The following is a 25,947-nucleotide window of genomic DNA, read 5'->3' on the forward strand; positions in this document are numbered from 1 at the left end:
CACATTCAGTTTTTTCCTTCATGATCTGATATTGAAGCAGGATACCTTGTTCAATCTAGATGGAATCTGAGGGGCTGAAGTTGGGGACTGTCTAAAAGTGTATGCATATGCTTTCTCACTCTTTCACAAAGAAAATACACACTTCCAATCAACTTTATTTCTATCTAGGCAGCCTCCCATTTTATTTACAATCTGGTTTTGTTTGCTTGTTTTCCCTGTAAAATGTTATTAATGATTATTTACTGCTTATTTAACCTCCTGTTGTATCACCACCTGGACCATGTGCAGTCATACAGCTAAGTAAAGTATTTAGTTTAAATTAAATTAAATTAACATTAAAATAAATGTTATTCTGTATATTTTGGTGGCAGCTTATATTGTGCATATACATTTGAGAAGGAAGGAAAATTGAATGTAGAAACTCCATTACCTTTTGGATTAAAGAGAAATTCTGGTATTCTTAAACCTGGGCTCTATATTTACGGCTGCAGTGACTCCAGCTAAATTCTTTTTGGGCAACTCGGCTAAGGATGAATCATGTATACAACAAACATATAAACATAGGGCTCATGTTTAGAACACCGGAATCCCCAGTTAACAAACAAATGGAGATGGTTGGAAACATAACCTTTTCAGCAGATGTATTAAAGCAGTCTAAACAATGTCTAACATCTGGTCCAGCCCCTGTCCAAATGTGAATACAGATGTTTTAACAAAATAAACAGATAATAGCTTTGTGTTACAGCCCGTCTTGCAAGTTTATCTCAGTTGTCATGGTATCTAAACAGATTGTGACATCTAAAGAATTATATGTACCTTTAGAAGTATCTAAACAGCAGGTTTTTGGAAATATGGAAACATATTAACAGCATTTCAGCATTTATGATTTACAGATATAGCATTTAGTGGAATGCCAATGACCTTGGACATCTCTACCACACCCAGTTACCAGATGTCTCCTCTTTACTCCCTGCTTTGCATGCTCAAAGAGTCTGACCTGTCATTACCCTGGCTGGGCTCTTCAGTGCAGACTTGTTGTACATGCCAGTCTGCTCAGTCATCCTCCGCTTCTGTCTGGCGTGCAGCAGCTCTTTGCCTGCCTGCCTTGTCCCTCCAAGACAAACTCACTACCCTCCCCTCGCCAGCCGGAGCTCCACTGACACTCAAGTGGCTAACATTGCCGGCACACACATGCAGACATGCACAAGCACACATACACATACGCAGCGAGAGAGCCACCCACCTGCTAATCCCTTTCTCATTAATCCCCCACCACTCTCCTCAAATATTCCCTTCTGCTGATCTCATTGTGAGGGAGTGTGTATGTGTGTGTATATTGGTGGTGGTGCTGGCGGGACTAGTGCAACAGGACCTTCTACAGATGCCCGGGTTCAGTTTGGTAGAACATTACCAATTTTCAGCATATGCACACCTACACCAGAGTTGGGGAGAACTCAACCTCAAACATCAGCCGTGCAGCTCAGGGGGATGTGATGCCAGGCACACTGCTCAGGACTTTTTCTCCTCAGTCTTGAATGAAGGGTAGAAAATTGCAAACATGTTAAACTACGTGTTCAAAAGGCAGTTCCAAAACATACAAAAACATCACTGGCTCAGTGTTATTTTCCCTTGTTTGTATCTCTACTCTGTTGAAGGTACAAACTTCTACTAATAATGCAGTTAGAAATGGCAATCGCAACTTTCAGCTGAGTCTCTATTGATGAAATGGAAATAACCAAGTCATCTTGATCAGTGTTCCAAATCTAATATCTTCAACCCAAGCTGTTTAAGCTCGTGCCATGTAGACTTTAAAAACCTGAAAGGGGCATCTCATTATTTCATCTGGACCTTCATATCATTGAGACATGCTTACATCTGAACCCACTAGCTGACTGTCTTTCGTTGTGTGCATTAGATGCGTTCCCATGGTAACATTCATCCTATTTATATTTTCAGGCCTATTCATAACAGCGACCAAAATCAACTCAAAGTGATTTGAGTGAATACTGGATTACATTGCTGATATGCCATTGTTAGCATGCTCATTAGCAAACATGCTAAACTTTACATGGTAAATAACAGATTGTGGTAGACCCATTAACGTTACTTAGCTCACTGTCCTTTAACTAAAACAAAGTCTAACATGGCAACACTGCGTCTCAGAGATTGTGTTTATTTAACTATTTTGCAACAGCACATACCGTACATGATGTGAAAATGATTTCAAAAACTATTGCATAGGATTTAGTGTCATCTAGCTTGTAAATTGCAGATTGCAACCAACTGAACACCCCTTGACTCACCCTCTCCTATGATGGCAGCTAAAAACATGGAAAGGGTGAAAGTCACTCTCTAGAGCCAGTTTTTGTTTTTTTCTGTTCTGGGCTACTCCAGAAACATGGCGGTGCAACACGGCAGACTCCTCTGTTGATATAAAAGGCTCATCCTCAGGTAGAAACATCAGTTTTTAGATCCCCATATGCCCTACACACTGGACCTTTAATGTTTGTTTCAGCCAAGTCACAAAATGTTCGCAAAATGTAGCAAATCAGAAATGGGTTTGCAAAGGTCTTTATCTGCTCTTTAATGTAATATACAATCATAGCAACAAGAGATGATTGTTGTTTTGTATGATTACGTTAAGGCACATGGTGCACTTGCCTAGGTTAGGGAAATATGGTGATCTTAGTAAGTTATTCAAAAAGCTGAAAGTGACTTATAGTAATGGAAACAGCATGTTTACGCTTTATCCACATTGGCTGATCTGTACGGCGTGGCGGCTGTGTTGCAGAGCTGCTGACATGGAGTTTGCCTATTGATAATTATCGATAAATATGACGACGTGATTTTCGCTTCCCCTTGTTGAAAGAACGAGAAAGCAGGAGGGGGATAGAGAGGGATGGACAGAAAGAAAAAGAGAGTGCAGAGCCTTCATCAGTAGTGTGCATTGGCTTGACATATTCTACAGATACAGACATTAAATCTGCAGTAAAACTCTGGTACCTTGTCGATATGACATTGACATGGACATCAGTATCGATATGACATCATACCAGGTCGTTTTCAGGTCTATTTTTGCCAAGAACCACATGTTTCTTGTGTTAAAAATAGGCAAACTCTGTATATCTAAACGAAACACTGCTGCAGCCCTGTATGACATGTGCACAAGACGTGCGAGTCACGCTGGCAGTGTTGCAGCTCCATGATCTGTTATCATGGGCGCTGAAATGAAATGCAAGGTGCGCTGCTCACGCAGTCAGTGTGTCTAGCCTGTAAGGAAGCAGACCCTGGTCACTGTTGGAAAAGACCTGTGTTTTAAATGCTGACCAATCAACCCAACATCTTCCCTACAACCATATAGCAGAGTCCTGCACGGGTCTTATTTTGCCCGCCCGTACCCGTCCTACTTAAAACCGCATCCGACCCGTTTCCCGACAGTAGCACAAATTACATTCTGCACCCGAGCCGACCCGCTATAAATTGATACCGACGCCCGACACGCACCCAAAGCAAAATTAGACTGACTCAATTTTTTAAAATGAAAGTAAGCCAGCGTGGGGAATGGGAGTTCTGGGAGGGCGCAAGCACGCATGAATGAGCTCATATGAAATATACCGTATTGTCCCGAATATAGGACGACCCTGATTATAAGACGACCCCTCTTTTCAAGACTTCAGAAAAAGACTCTGATAACCAAAATTCGTTTCTCAATAACAAACTCACATACCCTCCTGTCAGTCTCTTGGAAGCGGCCGCTTAGAGGACCACGATAAGCTTTTCTCTTACTGTTAGCGTTTTCAGACGATCTTTTTGGACCCGCCATCTTTGGACGTTACACTCCATAACTCCATATTTCTTGGCTGGCTGACAGTTGTTTGGCGTCTCCGCTGCGCTGATCTCCATTATCTTAAAATCAGCATCATAGCTCCGCCTCAGATGTCTGTTAACTTGCCACACTTGATCCACTTTGCTCCGTAAAATCACCGCGTCTCTCCATTTTTCATCTCCTGTCACTTCTTCTCCGCTGTGATTGACAGATAACCAAGCCACAGTGTCAGTGACGTCTCTACAATAAGCTGGCGCCCTCTGCCGTTGCGGTCGTGTAGCGACCCAGACAACTATCAGCATGTGTCAACGGTTAGACCCCGATTACAAGACGACCCCACTTTTTCCACATAATTTTCATCCAAAAAAACCTCGTCCTATATTCGAGTCAATACGGTACATGCTTATCATTTTGAAATGCAGGCATATTTTTGTAGATGTGTCGCTAATGATTTTTTTTTTTTTTTTGCACCTGACGCCATGAAAATGACAATCGCAAAACCCGACCCGCGCTCTCTAGGCGTCCGACCCGATCCGCACCCGTGTCAGACACAGGACATTATTTCTCACCCGTTTCATCTAAATTGTGCGGGTCACCCGTCGGGTACCCGCGGGTACCCGAACCCGTGCAGGACTCTGCCATATAGCACTTCATTGCCACAGAATGTAATCTAGCCAACAATCTTGTTTCCATCAAAACACATTTACTAAATGTAATTTTCTTTTATGAAATGATGAGATCATAAATTATATTGTAGTGTATTTTAGTGAATACTGTAGGTGTTCATATTTCCAAACCCAGTTGATTATATCTTACCATTACAACTAGCTTGAGAAGGACCAGTTGATGGTGTGCCAACTCCTCTGTGCATATAACAGTCTTTATAGTCAGACTTCAGATGAGACTTTTACATTTGTACCCAAAAAACTGAAGTCAAACAAGCCACTCTACTTCATCAATTCAAATCAGCGTGCGAAAAATGATTTACTGTTACTTTACTTTTAATTCAAACGCTTTTGAGTTTGAGCTGTCAACTCTTTGCATGAAGACCACACTTGGTACATGCACCAGATTGTATCATTCATTCTGTACAGAGTAAAATGTTAAAGCGAATAAGCCACCCAGCATCCACTGCCATTCACTTGTCAGTCACGTCACCTCGCCAGTACCTAAAGTTGTTCTGGAGTGACACGGATGGCGCTCACTCGCTGTGATAAGGAGGTATCCTTTTTAAAAAAAATAACCTTGCAGATGCAACAGCGGATAAGCTGCACAATGTATGTGCCAGCAAACATGACAACGGAAGATGAGGAGGACTGAAGTGGTGGGGGGAGGGGGAGGATTCAGCGGGAAACTCTTGTAGATTACATTTCCTCTCCATGAGGTTGGCCGTTCCAATTTCAGCCTGAATTTTTCTACCTTCAGTGTTCCGATGGTTATCAGCTTAGCGGAGGAAATGCTCCTCCTGTGTGTGTGCCGACCGCAGGATGCAGACACTCTGCCCCGCAGCACCTTTCTTCATCAAAATGCCTTAGCTTCTGTTCTCGGAGTTGGCTAAACACAGATGAATGGATCACAAGGTACATGCGGGAGTACATCTGTATATGCACATATTTCATGCTAAAGCACCCATAAACGTCTTTGGCTGAGAAAACAAGATGGCTGGAATATATCAGCAGTTCTCCTCTGTGTTCATGGTCTACATGTTTAATTTTAGTATAGGGAACCGGTGAATTTATCAATCAAGACATGATTAAGGAAGTTGTAGATGTGACGAGGACCTGCCAGGTCATCTCATAACCTCATAATTAAACTCCAACCTTAAAGGATTAGGGCAGCAGTATTTTTTATTTGTTTCCCTTCGTCAACAAATGCTCATTAAAAGGCCAAAACCAACAAAGTGTGAGGTTGGTTACTCAATTCTTCCTGACTCTTCTATCCGGTCTGTGAGACTCAGTCTTAAGCCCATTTGTCCTTTGGTTTATGACAAATACCTGCAAAACTGACATTCTCGTCACCTCCAGCAAAAGTGGTAAGTGCCAGCATTAGCAGGCTTACATGCTGAACTAGGGTGGTGAACACATTTTCTACAACTGATGAGTCAGACGAGCATGCTGTGGAAAAGTTATCTCTGTTTCCAAGACCAGCCTGACAGACCTTCTAGCAGGTAGACTCTTAAACAAGGCTCAGTTATTTCTGTAAACAGATGAGTACAACAATTTTTAGCAAACTCTACAAACAGGAGTAAAACATGAGTACATTAGTTAGGGACTATTAGCTGCTTATTTGATGTGCTCAGATTATTTCAGGACGCAGGAGTGGGATTAAGTCGAAATAAACTACAATGCTCATATTCATCATTCAGGTATATGTCACCGATTGCAACAGTGGGGCTCATTGAAGTGATTTAATAGTGTCTGGACAACAATGAAGCCCTATGAAACAGAGGAATGAGATGGATCAGGCTTTGGATGCACACATGCTATTTTAGTCGTTGGTATAGGTTCTCTTGTTGGATTTGCTGATGACAAGGAAAATGGAGCATTCTTAAACTAATATGGCTTGAGAGTTAAACACCATCTCATCCGTGGTTCTGAGTCTTTTGCACCACACAGACGCTGTTGCAGTGCTATTTTTGTTGGTGGAGGGGAGTGCAATGTTGGCAATCTCCTCCCACCCCACCCACCTGCTTCCCAGGAGTGTGTATGTGTTCATGTGCCTGCATGAGTGTGTGTGTGTTTGTTTTAGGAAATGATGCAGCACCAGTTTGTGTAAATTTATCCGCGACAGAGCTGAAACAAAAATAAGTTCACTGAAGCAGGTCCGACAACCATTTGGTCGCCACGTGCCGTGTTTGCCATGTGTGCGTTGTATATGTAGTGGAGCATGTCCATGTTCTTATTATCATTTTTTATGTAGGAGAATTGAGCAGTGTGTACGGCAGCCTACTGGGAGGAAACAAACCACGCTGGCATTTTTGAGCTGGAGCCAATGGGAAGCTGGGTCCATATTAATGATGCTCACTCGGGTGTTTTGGCATTTTACTTTACAGTAATGATGAGTGACAGTGATCAATCATATAAGTGTAGTGTGGGTAAGTAAGTACAGATAATCTTGTGTGCCTTGATTTAATTGTTAGGTTGAAATTTTTGCATACATTTTCCGATATGCATCTGATAAACTGTAATCTATTCAATACACATGTTTAATGCTCTGCTGTCTTTACTGACTTGAAGCCAATCTAAGCTGTGCAATCGTTGGCTTTTATTTAAAGAATGCCATCAGAGAAGCACATAACATAACAACAAAACAACAGTTCAGATAACTGTGCAACACAAAGACAATGATTCAAACATGCAAGGAAGCTATACGAAGATATATATATCTGTATACATACAGATATATATATATGTGTGTATGTATATATATATATATATATATATATATATATATATATATATATATATATACATATATATATATTCATAATAACCAACAAACAAAAGATTATACACATTATTGATTATGGAGATTATGGAAGTAAAACATACATTAAGTGTCCGCCATGTTTAGTATCTCATAATAGAGCCATTATTGTGAAACTTATAATATTTGCATTGTAGACTAGGGCTGCACAATATTGGAAAAAACTGACATTGCGACTTTTTTAACCCTGCGATATATATTGCGATACGAAAAAATACAGGAATTTTCATCAGATGACCTGAATAGCACTTCATGTTATGCTGCATTTCAAAATGATAAGCATTAATATTTCGTATGAACTCATTCATGCATGCTTGTGCCCTCCCAGAACTTCCATTCCCCATGCTGGCTTACTTTGATTTTTAAAAATTACGTCCGTCTAATTTTCCGACGGGTGCGGGTCGGGCATCGGTAACAATTTATAGCGGGTCGGCTCGGGTGCGAAATATAATTTGTGCTACTGTAGGGAAATGTGTCAGATGCAGTTTTAAGTATGGCGTGTACAGGCGGGTTTTCAAAATAAGACCTGTGCAGGACTCTGCTGTGTGGTACAGACGTAAATGGTCAAACAAATTAGCTGGTTACCTCTCAGATGCAGATGCAAAGCACTGTTGACACAGAACACGTGTTTCATTCTTGTAGCTGAAATAATTCGAGATAACTGACGTTGCTTTTCTTTTTGGCACCAAGTCTTTGTTTTCGCGAATTTCTCTTGTTCGTTGCTCATTTTGCAATGTCGTTACCAGTGACTTACTCCATGTGCAGGGGCATGGTCTGCTTCGGCACACTGATTAAGAACTAATGTGATTGGTGGATCGCTGTGCATGCAGAGTCTGCATGCACAGTGTGTGTCAGGTACCCTTGAAATTAGATGAATTCATTTGCCTCCTACATTGCAGGCTCTGCAATGTGACTATTGCACACATGTATATTGCGATGGCGATGCTCGAACGATATATCGTGCAGCCCTACTGTAGACCAATGTAGCTGTTGCACATTTTTTCTGGCCACAGGCGTGACTGGAAATTTTCCTGAGCTTTCCTAACAAATATCCAGTGATGTGATGCTTACAAATGTTCAAACACAGTCTTGCAGCTCACTTGCCTGTAAATCCACCACCATCCACTCCACCTCCTGTTAGACAGCCAAGTAATAAACATGTAATGTGAACATAAAATTACATGTATCGTAGAGATGTTAATATGGTGAGAAGCCTATGAGACTTGTGAACGAGTAGTTCGCTGAAACTTTAACCACTTTCAGGCATAATTGCAGTGCAAAGCTTTGTATGAGTCAGTATTTATATGTATTTATATGTAGAAAAAAAATTTGTTAAATTTCAAATTTTGGGGGATTTGTCAAATTAGGGTTAGTTATGTTTTTTATATTTTTTATATTATTTATATGTAGTTGGAAAAAAAGAGGTTACAAATCAGGTACCTCTTGATACAGATGATTAAAGATAGCACAATCATTTACCTGCAGCCTGAATATGCGTTTTATCTTTGACTTATATGTTTAGCCTCTTCAGAATAAAAAAAAATATAACCTCATTACAATAAGGGCTTTAAGCTATGCTAATAAGGTTATTTGCATGTAAACCACCTGTCCTCGGGGGATTACAAAAAATTTCCACTGTACTGTAGTTTTACCCCTATCCATTTTACTTGAGCCTTTAATCTGATTTTTAAAAGCAGGAAGGAACACAATCAAACCGGAATCTGTAATATCCAAACAAACATTTGCATAAATACAAAGAAAACAAGAATTGCAGTCAGATTGGAGCACTGACGCCATTGTCAGCAGTTAGAAAGAAAGCAATGAATCTTGCAAACAGTCGTACCCCAGGGAAATCCTTGTGTCTTCATTATGGCTGTGAGGCAAATTTGAATATGTGAAGGACGTTCATTAAGAAGTTCAGTATGAGAGAATAAACTGGAAAGGTTATAGATTTAAATTCAAGCACAAAATGTCATTGGAAATTGATAAGGACAAGTCAGAGGAGCGCCTTTGAGTGAAATCAGCTCAATGAGTGAGAAGAGGAAAATGGCACAGGGGCTTCTCTCTAGCAACGAGCTAAACTGTGGTTACAAAATCCAAGTGTCACAAAACACTCCAAAGTCAGATTTCACTGGTAGGAGAAGACATCATTTTAGCTAATTTAATGTTCTTATAAAATGTCATGAATATGGAACTATAGAAACTGTGCTATGCTAACAAGAAGCCCTAGCGATACAATGATACTCAAGATTAAATAACTTCCTAAGAAGATCATTGAAAGATTTGCAATAAAGACATATTCATGCTTTCATTTTGGTGACTGAGAAACCACATTTGAAATTTTCAGTAGAATGACAGTATTACAAATGCTGGTGTAATAATTACTAAATGTGAATGTTTAATCAATGTCTTCAAATGGTCAATGAATACATTTTCACTTTCTTATCAGTCTTTTAACAGGAAAATGCTCACTGGTAGGGCTGAACAATTAATCATAATACAATCAAAATCACAATGCGACCAAGAGCAGATTTCCAAATTGCAAAAAGTTGTTTGACAAACAGCATTATGATGAGCACTGTTGTGCTAAAGAAATGCCCCAGCCCACAAATATCGTTCTCCAAATGTAAGAAAACAGTTTGATCAGCAAAGAACCCAACACACCTCACATCAGCATGATTTGAATAGCTTTTTCAATTTGGTGAAAAGTGGGATGCAAAAAATGATCATTCCCTGTCAAATAATCACAATATGATTTATTTATTTATTTATTTATTTAGGACCATATTGTGCAACCCTACACACTGGGATTTTGACGATGACTATGTGACTTATTGACTTAGAAAATAATAGTATGAATAAAGTTAGAATAAAAGTCTCTGATGTGATCAAACTGATCTTTGTCAGTTTGGTCCTGGCTGAAGGGTAAACTTGGCCAACTCTTTACTCTTGTAGAGCCATTACAAATCTGAACATTTCAATTTGTTTTGTCAAGTAACAAGACATTGTGTTGATGTTGTGCAAGGTCTCATCCATGACTGAGTGTGTGAGTAAGTGACCGACAAAGTTACAGGATTGGTCAAGGCAGTCAAGCTGTGTTTGCTCATTGGCCGTTGGTCTTTCAAAATGAGGGACTTAGGGACAGCTACGGTACTGGCAAAACATTCCAATGGGTAGCGATAGTAGTATAAAACAAATACTGCAAAGCAAAATTGAACTCTTACAACTGCTACTTCTGCAACCACCTTCTAAGTATGGCATACGAGGCATTGTAGTAGTAGTAGACGGTTTTGCTAAAACATCAGATTCAATATTCAAAGTGTTTATTGTCATATGCACAGTAAAGAAACGTCGGGAATTGCACATGTGCAGTGTGGAGCTTTAACCACAACCATCCCTTCAACTGTCGCTGCTTAAAGTCCCTAATAATCTGTGTGAATGGGTATTACGTTGCACATAGGTTACAACACTGATGTCCTCCCCTTACACAGAAGTTCACTGGCAGTGAAAGTATGAAAAGTGTTGGCAGAAATGAGAAAGCGGTGGAAGGTGATGCTTTTCATAATTATTAAACCTTAATTTAGAGGCACACTGTGCAGGATTTGTCATTCATCATTAATTAAAACACTATTATGAGTTGGCACATACTCCCCACCTCGAGGGTCGAGGGAGCTACAGAGTGAACGCAGAGAGAGAGCTGTGGTATTGCGAAAAGTAGTTAATTAGTGGAATAAAACCTTATTTTCTGATTGTGTGACAGCTACGTTCTAAAGCAAATAAAAAAAAAAAAAGCATCCGTGGGAAGCTGCCTCAGTGCATGATTTGGTGTGATCATAGTTATAAATATGGTGCGTTCATCATCAGCGATCACGATCAGTCAGAAATGGTTGTTCAGAAATTCTAAGACCATCATCTGTATGGAGGATATTTGTGTTCAGAACCAGATAGAAATTAAAGACAGAATAAATTCAGTTAAAAAGATTATTGTTTTATTACACAACTAGAAATATTCATGTCATCAATCTAAAGGAAGAATAAGTCAATTGAAAAAAAATAAGTTAAAATGTAAAATGTATTAATATAAATTACATTTTAAATGCAAAAGCTGAAATTGCAAATGGTAATGCAGATAAGACAAGGGAAACATGAAATGTGACACTGGGAGAATTATTAAGTTTAAATGGAAATGTGGTCATTTAATCAAGGTGAAATAATCTGTAGATCTCAGCAATACATATTTTATAGGTGTCTTGATAATAAGTTAAATGTGTAGGCCTAACAGAAAGAAATCACAGTAACTAATTGGCCACATTTTCGCAACTTGTCCAGCCATATACTAGGTTTTGACCTGGTCTTGTTGTGGGTCAGTTGCATTCTGCCCTTTGTGACTTGATTCACATCTAAATCAGAACATGCTCAACCCATGTTTTTCATTTTAGAAGATCTCACTTTTTCTTTGTGTGTTTGTTTCAACAAAAGGACGTCTTGCCCCTGTATCAGTGTTTGCAACAAGGTAAAACAGAGGAACCTCAAGATCAGTGCGGAGATATATAATCACATACCAGCTTCTCTCCTTTGACCCTTGAGACGAGTCCTTCCAAAAAAAAAAAAAAAATGGCCTACTTCAGTCCACTTTTGCCGTGATCTTGCTGAACTCTGAGTTAACAATGTCCACAACAATGTTGAAACATCCTTCGCCTAGCTTCAAATCCATGCCATATCTGTTCAATCAACAAGAGCAGATGAATAAATAATACTAGTATGAATTGTAAGTGTGGGCTGGTGTGGAGCAGGGTGTTGCGAGGCTGGGCGGAGGGAGGGCGGCTGGCTCAGGTTAATGAGGTGGTCTGGGAGTGTGGACTGGGTCCTGGCTGCACTGTGTGTGGAGCTCGCTTTAGCCTGGGGGGGATTTGTAGCCCTAAGACCACTGGTGAGACTATCTTCGCCTCCGGCTGTGTATGCACTTGCACCTTTGAGTGTGTGTGTGTGTGTGTGTGTGTGTGTGTAAGGATATGTGTTTGCTTATGCATTAGGGTGCAAGACAGTGTGTGTGATGCTGCCCTCAGGATGACACTGGTTGAAGCTTTGCTATCTTTGTGTTTAATGTTGGCATTTGTGCATTAATATACATGCCTGTGTTTGCATGCATGCCCATTCCCACTTGTGAGTGGGGTGTTTGCGCACTGATCTGTGTGTTTTCCAAATTTTCTGTGTTGGGTCCAACCACAAATGTGTACAGAGCCCCCCCCCCCCCCGCCCAGCACACATAGACACACAGACACACAAACCCAACACCCTGCCCCAATCTCATTACCATTCCACCCTTCCCACCACCATTTTACTCAATGCCATCAAGGCCTCGCCTCCTGGTGTTTGCATTGTAAATCAGGCCTGACAATAAGGCGATGATTAGATCCTACTCATATTCAAAAACACCTGATTTATTTATTCATCTTCCTCTCTTGCACGGCATCAAGATGCATAATATCTGACCAAGGTGACATACCCACTTCCAAATGTTATTCATTGCATTTGCAGGTCAACCTCTTAACCAACAGACTCAAACAGGGCAGATTAAATGAGATTTTGAGGGGAAAATGTGCAAATTGCAGCTCCTCAGCTCCCTATATCCACAGGTAGGCTGTTCAGCTGGCTCTCTCCTTTCTTCATGCATGAACATGTGATATCAGATCAGGTATCAGAATAGGTTAAAGTGCTGCAATCTCTCATGGTTTCAACATTTAGAGAGTGGATTTGAATCTAGCCTTGAGTGTAAATCACTGATACTGTCTCTGTTTTCATGAATATGCACAGGATATTATTTATGGAAAGCTCCAGGTTTCTACAAGCGGATCCAATTGATCACGAGTTAAGTCAGACAAGCCTTTGCACTGTTGTTTTTAAGAAATTGGCTTCATGGGGATTGTGTGTTTCTTTTTTTTTCCAGAGTTGCAGATTGCTCTGTGATTTTGAGAGGAAAAAAAAACAGTATGGAGAATTTTGCATGCTGTAAGAAGAGCTCAGTTTTTAATCAATACTAAGTGTAGTAAACAAATATACACATAAATATCGACATGATTTAGTTGAAGGTCTAGTCGATGGATCAGCACTTTAATGAGTGTCGTCTGAACTGAAAATCCACCAGATTCAGACGAGCTATTATTTGTTTATTTTCCATCCATGCACCTTGAAAAACGACCTGTATCGACACACCCAAATACATGTCACTTTAATGCAAAACAAAAAACCATGACATCAAATTAAAATAAATGGTATGCAAAAAACAAAACGGCATGTTCCAAAGCAAATCATATCAAACAGTCACTTCAACATTTTTAGGATGAAGTGTGTTGTAAGCCAACACGTTCTCACTTCCATCTTGTCAAACTTAACAGCATGGTCAGCTTCAAACTATGATGCTGTACCTCCCCCTCTACATCACTTATGTAACCTGCAATACATGATTTATCTATATTATCTTAATTACATAACATCAACTACAAAGCAAACAAATCTAGCATCATTTTTGGTCAAAAACCCAGGAGAGGGTCCTGTGTATGACCACCATCCTAACTTTCCCCCTGGCACAGACTTTTCAAAAAGGGGGGAACTACAGCATCTAAGAAGCAGGTGCCACTGACCAGGCTGCAGTTTTTGATGCATTGGGAGTGAGACCAGGCTGGCCTTGAACTGAAGAAAGGCTTTGGCTGATTTCAAATTTTAAAAGAATTAAAGAAATAATCATTCTTGGTTCCCAGACTAATAATCGTAATTACCCTCATGATTCCCCGACTTGTAATCTCATGCCATAATAAGGATGACATTTGTGGTTTGAGTGTAATGTCTTGGAAACAGTGGCACTGCTGCCATGACATGGTGGGCAAGTGGTACGGTGTTGGTCTTGTAAACTAAATGTCATGGGTTCAGTCCCCATCCATGCCTATTGTGTGAGGAGAGATGTTGCTTATCACTTTGTAAATGATTATTCAGGCTGGCAATTGTGACAATAGCCTTTTTGCACGTCTTGTTATCCAAAGGTCGCTGGTTCCATTCCCCTTGAGTCCTTGGGCGAGATACTTAATCCCAGAACTGCTCCTGATATGCTGGTCGGCACCTTGCATGGCAGCAACTGCCATGAATGTATGTATGAATTACTGCAAGTTGCTTTGAACAAAAGCATCTAATAAATGTCCTAAATGTAAATGCTTGTACACCCCATCAAGGTGAATTGTGAAATCCCTAAACCTTTCATCTAGCGGCTTCATCAGGCCAAGCTTGACTGTTTCAGTACTTTGGTATATATATACATATATTAAAAACTAATGACATTCCCATCCGCCTCAGCTGAACTCTAATACGTAAAACTACAAGTACAAACATCATACCGCATGTAAGCATTTGTCATTCTGAGCATGTTAGTGTGCTGACATCCGTATTAAGCTCAAAACACCACCACACCCGAGAACAGCCTTACAACCACTCCAGTCTTCACTCATCTTTGGTTGGTAGGAGAGTGACTTGGGTTCTGCTCGAGATCTCTATAAAACCAGAACATCTCAATCAATGTTGCATCAAACTTCCAACATATCACCGTGGTTATTTCCAGTTTTCCACAAGGATTGAATCTATTTGAGCTCTACAACTAATGTGTGTCTGTAATCCCTGTTACCTTTGTTCACCGCTTCGTTAGTCTTCATAAGTGTTGATAAATCAACATGAGAGAGTCACATCTATGTCAAGTCTGCTGTTAATGAACTGCTGCAAAACCTGTGGAATTAATCTCTTCATGACTACTCTTTTCTGTGTTTAAATCACAAGGAGGATTCGTTTTGTGAACATCCCATTCCCATGTAATAGAAGTTCAACACTTTACAATAAATTCACCTTTCCAACCAAAGCATACACGAAAAAAGCTTTGGACATGGTTGAAGTGTGGAGGCCAGAGGCAGTGATCACATCATATGTGACCAGATATGGATTTTCATTTCAATGCCAGCGGTAAACGGGGTGAAACTGCAGCTATGCCACTGACTAACCTTACATCAATACAGCAGAGACCCATTCTACGGCTTAGAATTGTTGGAAAATTGAATGCTGAATGGAAGTGTTTCTTACTGCACAGAATCCGATGAAAGGGTGCAACTGCCTCCAATCCAAATTCACAAAACCCTTTGATGTTTGTTGGAATAATTTTATGCCTACTTCTCATTTTCCATTTTATGCTTGCTTTTGAATTTTGATTGTGACTACAGGCACTTTTTCAATTGATATGCATTATGAACTCTGTAATAATTCAAAGGCCTTTGTTGAGGAACAAACACGTCATTTGTCCTCAAAATGAATTTTACGACTTATTGTGTAACCGTACACCTTTGGTGAGTTCAGAGGGAGCGGTTCCCAGACAGTTATTGTCTTGTTTTCCTGGGAGAGATTTGTACTTTGGGTTTCATGAGGCAAGATTTTTTGTGTGTATTTAATTTCACTGTTGATATTAAATGCTAGTGTTTTTGCCGTATTGTCTGTTCTTGTTTGTACATTCAAGCCTCAGCAGCAATGGTGTGTGTTTGTGCGCACATCATTTCTCCGTGCATGTATATTTATGGATGCACTATTGCCTGCTCAAATTTGGCGTTCGGTGGCTTGTTCCTTTGAGGGATGGCAAAACTTGAGAGGCCGCCTAAAATACTGTGCAGTAATTGGAATTGCTTTATCTTCAGTCTCATCAATTAATGTGCAATTTTCCATTTAATCACTAACACGCTCACTGCATTTGCAATTAAAATGAGGACTGATAACGGAGAAGATGCCTTTCAGCTGATACCAGTTGGAATGAGAACAGAAACCAGAAGACGCAATCAGTACACAAAATGACTCGCAGAGACATGCACATGGCACACAAACAAGTGTGAACACACACAGTGCAAACAGTCACGCTCATATAATGCTGCACTGAAAACACTCACACTCGTGCATACACAGCAAACACAAGCACAGTGTGACATGATAGAACATGCAGATTTGCAGCTAAAACCCCAAATTAGAAGTCGTCAGTGGAACTAAACCAGCATTTAACGTCAAAGTGTTGGCAGCAGAGGTGGAGTCTGGTGCCACTTAAACCGAGAAGGGTCTCAGCCAGTTGTCTTGTCTCTGACTTTTCCAGTCAGAGACAGTGCCAGGGTCTGGGTCTCAGTGGGGTATGAGCTCAGTGGCGGGGGAAGTCTGTCATGTATTGTCCTGATTCTGGAGAGGGGGATGAGATGTCCGCATCACTTCCTGTCTGGCAGCAGAATTATGTGTAGAGCTGGGCTTAAAGAGTTAAACACACAATTCCAGGAATGCTCCTGTGACATAATTATGTGCATTTCATCTATAAATACAGTATATCAGGAGCCCCTAATACTTCATAGTGTATTTCTTGTATGATATAAATGTATGAAAGATCTTTGTTGGACCTGATACTTACATGGCATTATCGAAAAATTATTTGATTGTTACATTTTAGTAAGGCTGTAATGTCACAACTCAGAGTCGCACACTTTAAATCCTCACTTTCACTGGTCAGGTGGATTTACTGCACATTTTTATTTCCTGAGGCGTTAACTCTGAACGGATGTTGCAACCGATGTAGCGATGTTGCTCAGATGTTCCAGTTCCATTTCACCAATTTACAATCAAGCCTTTTCCGCCAGGTCAATACTATTCAGCCCAAGTGCACCGGTCCAGTGTAATTGCTGGCTGCCTTTTATGACCACGCAAGGCTGTATTCGGCATTAAAGGGCTCCTTTCCAATAAGTCCAGTGGCTCAAGGTATCCAGCGAACATTTAGTCTCTTGACAGTAGTTGATGTGACTGTCCGCATCAGTGTTTAAAGCACTAAATTGGACATTGTAGAGTTCAAACATTGATTTGTGAGATCAGGGTTAACATTTACATTTTCATAGTGCATTGACTGTTCAAAACATGCCGTTCTGCTCAGAGTATCTGATAATATGAAGGGTTTACAGATCAAGTCCTAAGCTTCCTGAAATGATCGGGGAACCCTGACACCCTGACATGTTTGATATTTGGGATTTAAAATCTGGATGATTACATCAGTACTTTCTGAGCTGTACCACAATAATCAATTAGAGAGGGATCCCGGAGCAGCTGATGGTGTTGCCAAGCAATGGTAAACATTCCCGCCCTTGAGGCTAATGCTAGCTAGCATCCTATTGTTGATATACATATTAAGTCTCACCTTTAGTTCTTGCTGAGGAATAGAAAGCCACTCATCCAGACTCATTTAACCTTCCATTCTTTTTTTTTTAATTCTCACTGCAACACATTACTCTGGCTAAGCGCTGCTCACGCTAATCTCTAATTTTGTTCACGCCTGCTTGCGCATGAGATCGTGTGAGAGAAAGTCTGAGCGCTGAAGCCAGGCCTTCACTGGTGCACAGAACGCTGTTCATTTTGAGCGTGTCGTGTGTCAAACGCTGCACTTTCCTTTCCTCCGGTCCTCAGCAACAAACCTGTTAAGTGTGCAGTAAAGCAAATGAACAGTTTTCCAGAAACGCAAATAACATAGAGACAGACTGACACAAATGAATTGCTATATAATAATAAAATGTTTAAAAGAAATACAGTTTAACAAATAAAAGGTATAATAATGTTGATAAAACCCCTTTCTCCCCCCTCAGGTCAAATAGTTAATTTAGAGGACATTTTCATGCAGCGTATACACATAGGTTATATGTAGCTTCAGGATGGAGCCCCCGCTGTGCTTGCCTATAGTAAGTTGGGGTGATGGTAGGGGGTCTGCATGTGTGTGTGTGTGTGTGTGTGTGTGTGTGTGTGTGTGTGTGTGTGTGTGTGTGTGTGTGTAATGGAACCCTGAACCAATTAGCTCCTTCAGTGGGGGTGGGGGCGATGGTTACAGTGGTGTTCCACAGGGTACAGCCCTCAGCCCTGTGGGGTCCCGGCCAATAGCAATTAGCCCAGCAACAAGAGCCCTAATTAGCCCTCTTGATTGGCTTGGTAATAGTGCAACAACAACACCAGCAGCAAACACATAGAGACGACCAAGGTGACTCCACCATGATGCGTTACTTTAAAGCCAGCTGTACTGTAATTAGCAAACAAGCATAGCTGTCTGTAATTGGTAAACAAGTAGTCAGGTTTGTTTGCGGTGTCATTATGAACCTGCTGGTATGTAAAGCATTTTTGTAAAGGCTTCCATGAATGAGTCTGCGTTGCTGTGTTTTTCTTTCTGCTTGGTAGCATTGTCAGATCACTCAGTATTAATACATCACCCTGCCGTTCTGTCAGCTCTGTGCAGTACATGCGGTAGGAGATAGAGCAGAGAAATGAATTAGTAAATGGAGACAGGGAGAGAGAAGTGTGAAAGAGAGTAAGATGCTGCGTGAGATTCTCATCTCCTATTATTTAATCATAGCAGCACCTGGTGGCTGCTGCTGTAATAGAATTTAAAATCACTGGCACTGGATTTATGTTTCTGTTTTTTTTTCCTGTCTTTTTCAGTCTCAATGTGAAGCTATCCCATGATGCAACATGTGTCCCCAGCACCTGCAGTGACAATGATGGCCACCCAGAGCGTTCCTCCACCATCGTACCAGGAGAGCCAACAGGTCAGACGTTTTACCAGAATTTACCTCCATGGTTAAACATCCAACAGGGTGGCACCTTAACAAAGACTGTTAAAGGCCCTGAAAACCTTTATTTCTCAGTGTCTTACTTTGATTGAAGGGGTCCTACACAAATACATTATCTTCTGTCAATATCAACAACAGTTGAATTGGTCAAATGCTTTTTTATTATTATTTTTTTATTTGTGCTTCCCTTTGCTTCTTAATTGTTTGAAGTGGGTGAGGCTCAGTTAGACAAAGGTGGTGCAATGTTTCCTTACTTAAAGTGTGAATTATAGTCTGATGACTGTTGATAATTTGGGGAGCACTACTGCAAAAGTATGTAGTTAAAAAAGTAAAAAAAAGAAGAAAAAAAAAGAAGAAGTAATAAGCTTTTTGTGGCTGCAGAGGAAGCTGAATGCAATCTGATAAACCCCCTTCCAATATTGTCCCAGTGGCTAAAATACATTGTGGGTAATGTATTTAATGCCAGCTGACTTCTGCTTATACTAAACCGCTCATGATAGTTAGTATGTTCTATGATCAATAATTTTCATAGGAGAACATAAAATGCATATGCTGTAAATGGTAAGTGAAACAGAATTCAGTCATTATCTTCTAACGCCAACGCTGATGGAAAGTTGTGTGAAGTTTTGTAGCCCTCGAAACATTTCTGGAGCTTCACAACAAAACAGCGTTGCAGCATTCTGCTAATCAACTGAAGCAGTTGGAGACTTTTAAAACATAAACAAGGTAACTTATAGAAACATAAAATGGTTCTATACAGCTCCTCCAGTGTTATCCAAGTCTCCGGAAGCCTAGAGATCCACAACATTTTTTACGCCCTGTTTTTGAGATGGAATCTGTGTTGTGGCTGTTAAGCTGAAAGTGGCTTTCTCGTCTGAAGTGGGTGCACAAGCTCAACCTTGCATCAAGGGCCTAAACAACATCTTTTCAAATCAATTTGTGGTCTCAGGGCTTTGATTACCCAGGACAAGCTGTATGGTGACATTTGATGCTATTTTTCGGTTTTACATTTTAAAACAAGTCCCCATCTCATTCATTAGTTATGAAGAGAATGTTGCAACACTGTTTTGCTGTGAAGACTACAAAAAAATATTTTGTGGACTACAAAACTTCACCTGACTTTTCATTAGCATGGTGTCAAGTAGTCAATGACTTGAATGACTTAATTTTTGTTTGAACTGTTCCTTTACTGATTAATGGGTACCGAAAATTACAGTACTAATATTTGCTAAATGTAACTTCTTTTTATTTTATTTTTATATATCCTTGTTGCTTTTCTCAGAGCTCATTAAAACTCAGGTGAATCTCCAGGACTCCAAGTACAGTACAGTTACTATGTTATCACTAGAAATCAACAAAGTAAAATTGACTGCAGGAACAATATTATAGTCATTTCCAGTAAGTAAATATGTAGGATAGTAAGTACAGTTGGTACGGTAAGTGATCACAACAAATATGGTATGATTGTTTTCAATATTAAAGCAATAATATGGGAATGTAATAATGAGTATCTTTATGGAAGAATGATATCATAAGGTACAGTAATAGCAGCAATTGAGCATCAAACATAATGTAAGTCTCTACAGGAATGGTAAAGTGATTCTTCATGAGGTTGACTTGCATTTTATAATTAAAACACAAGGGTGCAAGGGTGAAACATACTGCATGTAAAAGTTTATAATAAGAGGTCAAGCCCCAGTCTGCGGTGTTCAACACAATACGTGATGCCACACACAGGTCAGCGTAATTAATGTAGCCTAACTGTGGCTGGACTCAGGTTATGTCTAACACTGCAGACCGTTCTATGGAGTGGAGGTAGAGCAGGTTCATCTGAGCGCCTAACCCTCCTCCATGTCCACACCACCTCTGTCTGCTTTCGCCCAGAGGATTAGTGCCAGGGGAGAGCTCCCGAGCTGCAGTCTGCACGCTCGGCAAATGCAAATGAGAGCTAGTTAAGTGTGAAGAAGCTAATTTATTTCCCATTTGGTGCTGGGATTAAGACTTGAAGCTTCCTCCCATCCCACCCCGACTCAAAAAAAAAGGTGGGGGGGTTGTTAGACTCATTTCCTCAGAGAGAACGAATGAGAAAGGAAAGTGGGGTAAAGGATGAAGAAGACAAGGGCTTGTGTTCGTAAAGCATGTCACTCTCCTGCCCACCCTCCAGCACAAATAACATCAAAAGATTCTCTAATGATTCCGTGTCGAACCACCAGTCAAGCAATATGTATGGTTCAGCTGTACGGCCAGTTGTGAGCTCACTGTTGAGCTGCTAAATTAATATTTATCATTTAACAGGAATCTATATATGCCTTGTTCAATTACTAAATATATCCTATAATTAAATTTCTCAACAGCTTCATTACAAGGCTACTGACCTGTCAGGCAACAATGATTCACTCCAGCTACATCCTCATCTGTAGTCTGTCGGCGTCGGATGCACGTTGCACCTTATTGCTTCTGAAAAGTGATTAAAAATTACTTAGAACTCACAAGCAGCTGCGTGTTCATGACAAGAAGAAAGGATTTTCCATCATTGATAAACCTGCTGTCTTGGTCATGTAACATTCATATTTGTCCCAAGCAGGTTTAAGTGACTGCTTTAGTTTTCTGGTAACAGCCACACAAACATCAGCAAAGAGAAGCCCCTGTTCAAGTTTAAAAAACAACGTATGGGTTGGTTTGATAGACATAAATACATTATAACATGTTTTTTTCTTCAATTAATCTTGATTTCCCTAAACACTACTATTACTGTAATATGAAACACCCAAGAATCTGTCTTTCAGTCTTTTGGTCAGTCCATCATATTGATTCAGACTGAATTTACAGGGTCATCAGTTAGCTTAATTTTCTCTCCAAAATAATGTTACAGGAGAGATTATTATATTGTCGTCTACCTCTTTTTTTAGGCTGATTGATGGCATTTAAGAAACACTTGGTTTTGATGGTTTACTCTAATAACTCAGTCACATCAAACGCTGATATAATGCATATTAGGTTCCAATTACAAAAAAATGAAATAAACAGGATTTAACCTGTGTTTGGTACTGATGGGATCTCTGAAGACTGTTTTGTCCTCAGTGATGTCCTCGTTGACGATCGGCAGGACAATCGATGTTGACTCATGTAAGAGGTCATATAAAATTCGTCTTCATTAGACGACAACTGTTGTAACAAAGTGTGGATCATTATCGTTGTAATGATTGTAATGATTGTGTATGGACGGCCCTCCACAGGAAGAACCACCCTGAAAAACCCATGACAGTAAAGAAATAGTTTAAATATGCAGTCATTTTATGTTTTCCCAGATGACGGGCACCACTCAGCAGAACACCAAGACCCCACAGGTCCATATCCCAGCAGCCTCTGCAGCAGGAAATACCTCTGTCAGTGTGACCCTCGACCCCCAGGCCCAGCTTGAGTCTGACAAGAGGGCTGTTTACAGGTGGGTTCAATCTCCATTTAGAGGTCCATGTGTCATGATAGTCTAGGTTTGTATGTGGCGGATCTGTACACAAATCTGACATCAAAAATAATTGCCAGGATCAGAACCATGACAGTTAACATAATGACTGACCATAAGTCAGCCATCCCTGTGTGTTCTCTTCAGTGTTCTCGCTTTGAAACAATCATTGCATTTTCTCTAAAACCCCATGCTGGCTTTATGAAATTCTATTAAATTGACTTGATGTGCTTCCTGCCCATAAAGGCTACATGCACTCAAGTTTTTTTTGGGTGTTCCCTTAAACTAACCATGACATTAAAACCTTTGAAAGTTCTACTTGAAAGGTGCCTTCTTCAATTATCGACTCATTAAAGCAACAAGCACCTTCAGTGAAAGCTTTCAGTCATCAAAGGCGACCAGAAGTGCCCTCACTATGCTTCTCTTTGAATTTAATGCATTGGCTTTAAAAAAGCATTTGATACACTGGCAATATTCAGGCTGTTTCTCTGACTTCTTTAAAATGTATACTGCACAGGAGTTTCTGATCTATTAGGATGAGAAAATAAATAAATGCATGGCTAAATTAAAAATGCTTTTCACTGGTTGTATTGGGTTCCAAACAAGAGGGGCTTGAGGAAACCAAAAAACACATTTAAGCCAAAACATGTTCATCAGGCAGAGTTGTTTTGTGTAAGGTTCCGGACTTACATTTTAAAACGTAATTTATTTCTCTTTCACGCCAACAGTCATTTTCAAAGGTAAGCATCACCCTCTGGTAGAAAACTCTCTCATTTTGGAATTAAACTATTAGTTTGCTGTACTTCTTAGTCCAGATAAAGTCCAAATATTACCAGAATGAAACCATAAAGAGGGGGGACACTGCACTTTAGTGATTTCAAAATGTGTCAAAAATGAATACATCCCAGTTTACTGAAGATGATGTGGAAAAAAAAATATTAATGCATTGCATTCTTTGAGATTCATTTGCAGCAAGCTCTGCATAAAAGCTTTGCGATATGTATCTGGTCATGTTTACAGTCTACTGTATACAAGATTTTTCCTTTTTTTTTCTCTTTTTATTGTCATACTTTTTAGGATGTTTACACTTCACCCCACTGACATTTGTTCCAACTTCAATTCTTTTATTTAGGATGTAGAGGCCCTTGAAGGCAACACCTTGTTAGGTAGAGAAAATAAGAAAGAAAATCACCGCTGGGTGAAACCCAAAACTCCAGTAAAAAAAAACAAAACAAAACACCTCACTACTCTCTCAGCTTATTAGTAGAATATTGATGCACCCTTATAATGAGCTTGTATTATCTATTTATGAAGTAAATTATTCAAAATACAGACATTTTTAATCGAGCTAGCTGGGTGTAGGCAGCAAACCAACAATTTACTAGATTTGTTGAGTTGAGCGAGACACGAGCTGGCCTGCACTGTCTGGCGCAGGTTGCCTGTAACGATGACACAGCAGACTATGTTGGGATGTCTGTCCTGGCTCCTCAGGTCGCACTCGTGGGTATCCACCACTGCTGTCTGACTAGGTGTGAGCCCCCGTATGCAGGCCTGAGGCGAGCTGCTGTAAAGTCCTTAGCAGCTCCTCTGAGATGCAAGGCTGCCTTTGATGTGAGCAGCCATGTTGGGAGCAGCTCCGTATGGTGGTGGTGGTGGTGTTGGTGGATGTAGTGTCAGTGCAAATAACCCCTTCTTCCACTTCCACCTGTTTTTTTTGGGGTCTCCTCCTCTTTCCTCCTCTTCCTTTCAGAAGCAAGAACAGAGGAAGCTTACAGTATCAGCTAAACACAACAAGAATGTTTGCTGCATTGATACAGACTTATTCATTATTTAATTCAATTTAAATGGTGTCTGAGCTGTCTGACCCTCGTATTGTCTTTTACAGTGAATACATTAATGTTAATAATGCAAATTTACTTTGTTAGCTTCTTGATTGGAGTGCCTTTATAAAGGCAGGGATCTGTGTATCCATACTTGGGTGTGTCAATGAATGGAAAACCGTTTTTAAACATGCACTGTAGAAGAGGACTTGTAGATGTGTGTTTTGTTTTTGTGCTGTGGCATGGTAAAAGTGTATCACAACTCACACTTTACCAAGAGGAGCTTTACAATCTGCACAGCAGAACAACAGTAATGGAACTAGAGTCAGGCCATGGCTAGCTTAGCTTAGCATTAACTCTCTCTTAAACTCTCAGACTCTTAAAATGAAGCTCTCTCATTAGGTAACTAATTTATGTAACCAGTCCACAAAATTATTTATGGCAGTAGTAACACAATTATCAGCAAAATCTGTTTAATTTCTGTAAGCTAATGAAAGCTTTCCATACTGTATATTATTGTTGTTTTTTTGATAATCAAAAAAATAGACAACAATATAAATTCAAGGCTCTTGTAAATACCAGTAAATGTGACCTTGCATTAGTGCCTCTGTGTGAAGAGAGGAATTGAATTTGAGGCTACTATGGCAGATTATTTCAGTTAGTGCAAGCTGCAGGAACAAAGTTTAATACTCCTCTAAGATAAATACACACAAACAAGCAGATACAAAGTACAATCCATTTCATTGAAATGAAACAAGTTCCCCTTGAAATCATACATTTCGATTCCATGGCTTTGATAATTTGACTTTAACCAATCATCTCCTCTAAAGCACTATCAGTCAGCAAGATGATTAGTCACCAAGAAATGCTCATGAAAGTTAGTGTTAGCACTTCCGCACAATCATTTTAAAGAGTGTCGGGGTCCACATTATTTAGTTTTACAGGCAAATAAAGTGCTACATTATCAGTGTGCACAGAGGACGAGAATGAAATAAGACGGGAACCGGAGCTACTTACCAGTTAACTGTTGGTGTGGAGAATATACTGTGGAGCTTGCTGAGTCTGTAAATGTGTATGATGGCCAATTAAAATGTTGTGATCAACAGCGTCAGAGGCAACACTGAGCTCAGGGAGCAACAACAACTGAGGATTTACCAGCATGTGTTGTTAAAATATGATTATTTGTAGCTGTTAAGTGAAATCCTTGCTGTTCTGTATTCAGAGGAGGCCGAGCACATTAGAATTTTCGGAATTATTTTTGCCCATGCAAGGAGCTAATGACTAAACGCACCTTGTTACCTTGTTATAAACGCAATTAGTTTTGACTTCGTAAGTCATGTCTCCCACAGTGAATCAAATTATGCAAAAAGACACAAACAGCACTCTTATTTTAATAGAAGTCTGACCTGCCAGTGTTGCTGCCTCTACACAGTACTCATATGGGGGCTTTGAAAAGAGAAAAGCACAAAGAACCAACATCTCCCCCATTTTTCTTTAATTATTTTGCTCAGGAAGTCTGTGTGGGCTTTAATGTCTCTTTCCACTAATTGCTCGAATGCCAACTTTATGAGGAGATGTGTGGTTTCCTCTCTCCCTCTCTCTGTCTCTCTGCCTACTTTGTTATTAGCAGCGGAGTAAATGTGTGATAGGGTAATTAGCCTAATGAGTTGTGGCATTTACTATAAAGATCCTTCTGGATTC

The 25,947-nt window shown here is 40.0% G+C and overlaps 1 protein-coding gene across 4 annotated transcripts in view; it reads left to right on the forward strand.

The window, feature by feature from the left end:
* The window catches only part of pknox2 (pbx/knotted 1 homeobox 2), a 105,277-nt gene that overhangs the window by 44,835 nt on the left and 34,495 nt on the right, over positions 1–25,947 (forward strand). For 3 of the 4 annotated variants that reach the window (XM_030438073.1, XM_030438076.1, XM_030438075.1), the window contains exons 3-5: positions 18,833–18,939; positions 22,272–22,408; positions 23,155–23,166. In XM_030438073.1, the coding sequence (XP_030293933.1) occupies positions 18,853–18,939; positions 22,272–22,408; positions 23,155–23,166 (236 nt within the window). In that variant the 5' untranslated portion in view covers positions 18,833–18,852. The remainder of the gene's footprint in view (positions 1–18,832; positions 18,940–22,271; positions 22,409–23,154; positions 23,167–25,947) is intronic. The other variant, XM_030438077.1, reaches the window with a different exon arrangement.

Source organism: Sparus aurata, chromosome 13 (assembly GCF_900880675.1).
Source record: "Sparus aurata chromosome 13, fSpaAur1.1, whole genome shotgun sequence".
Taxonomy (NCBI): Eukaryota; Metazoa; Chordata; class Actinopteri; order Spariformes; family Sparidae; genus Sparus; species Sparus aurata.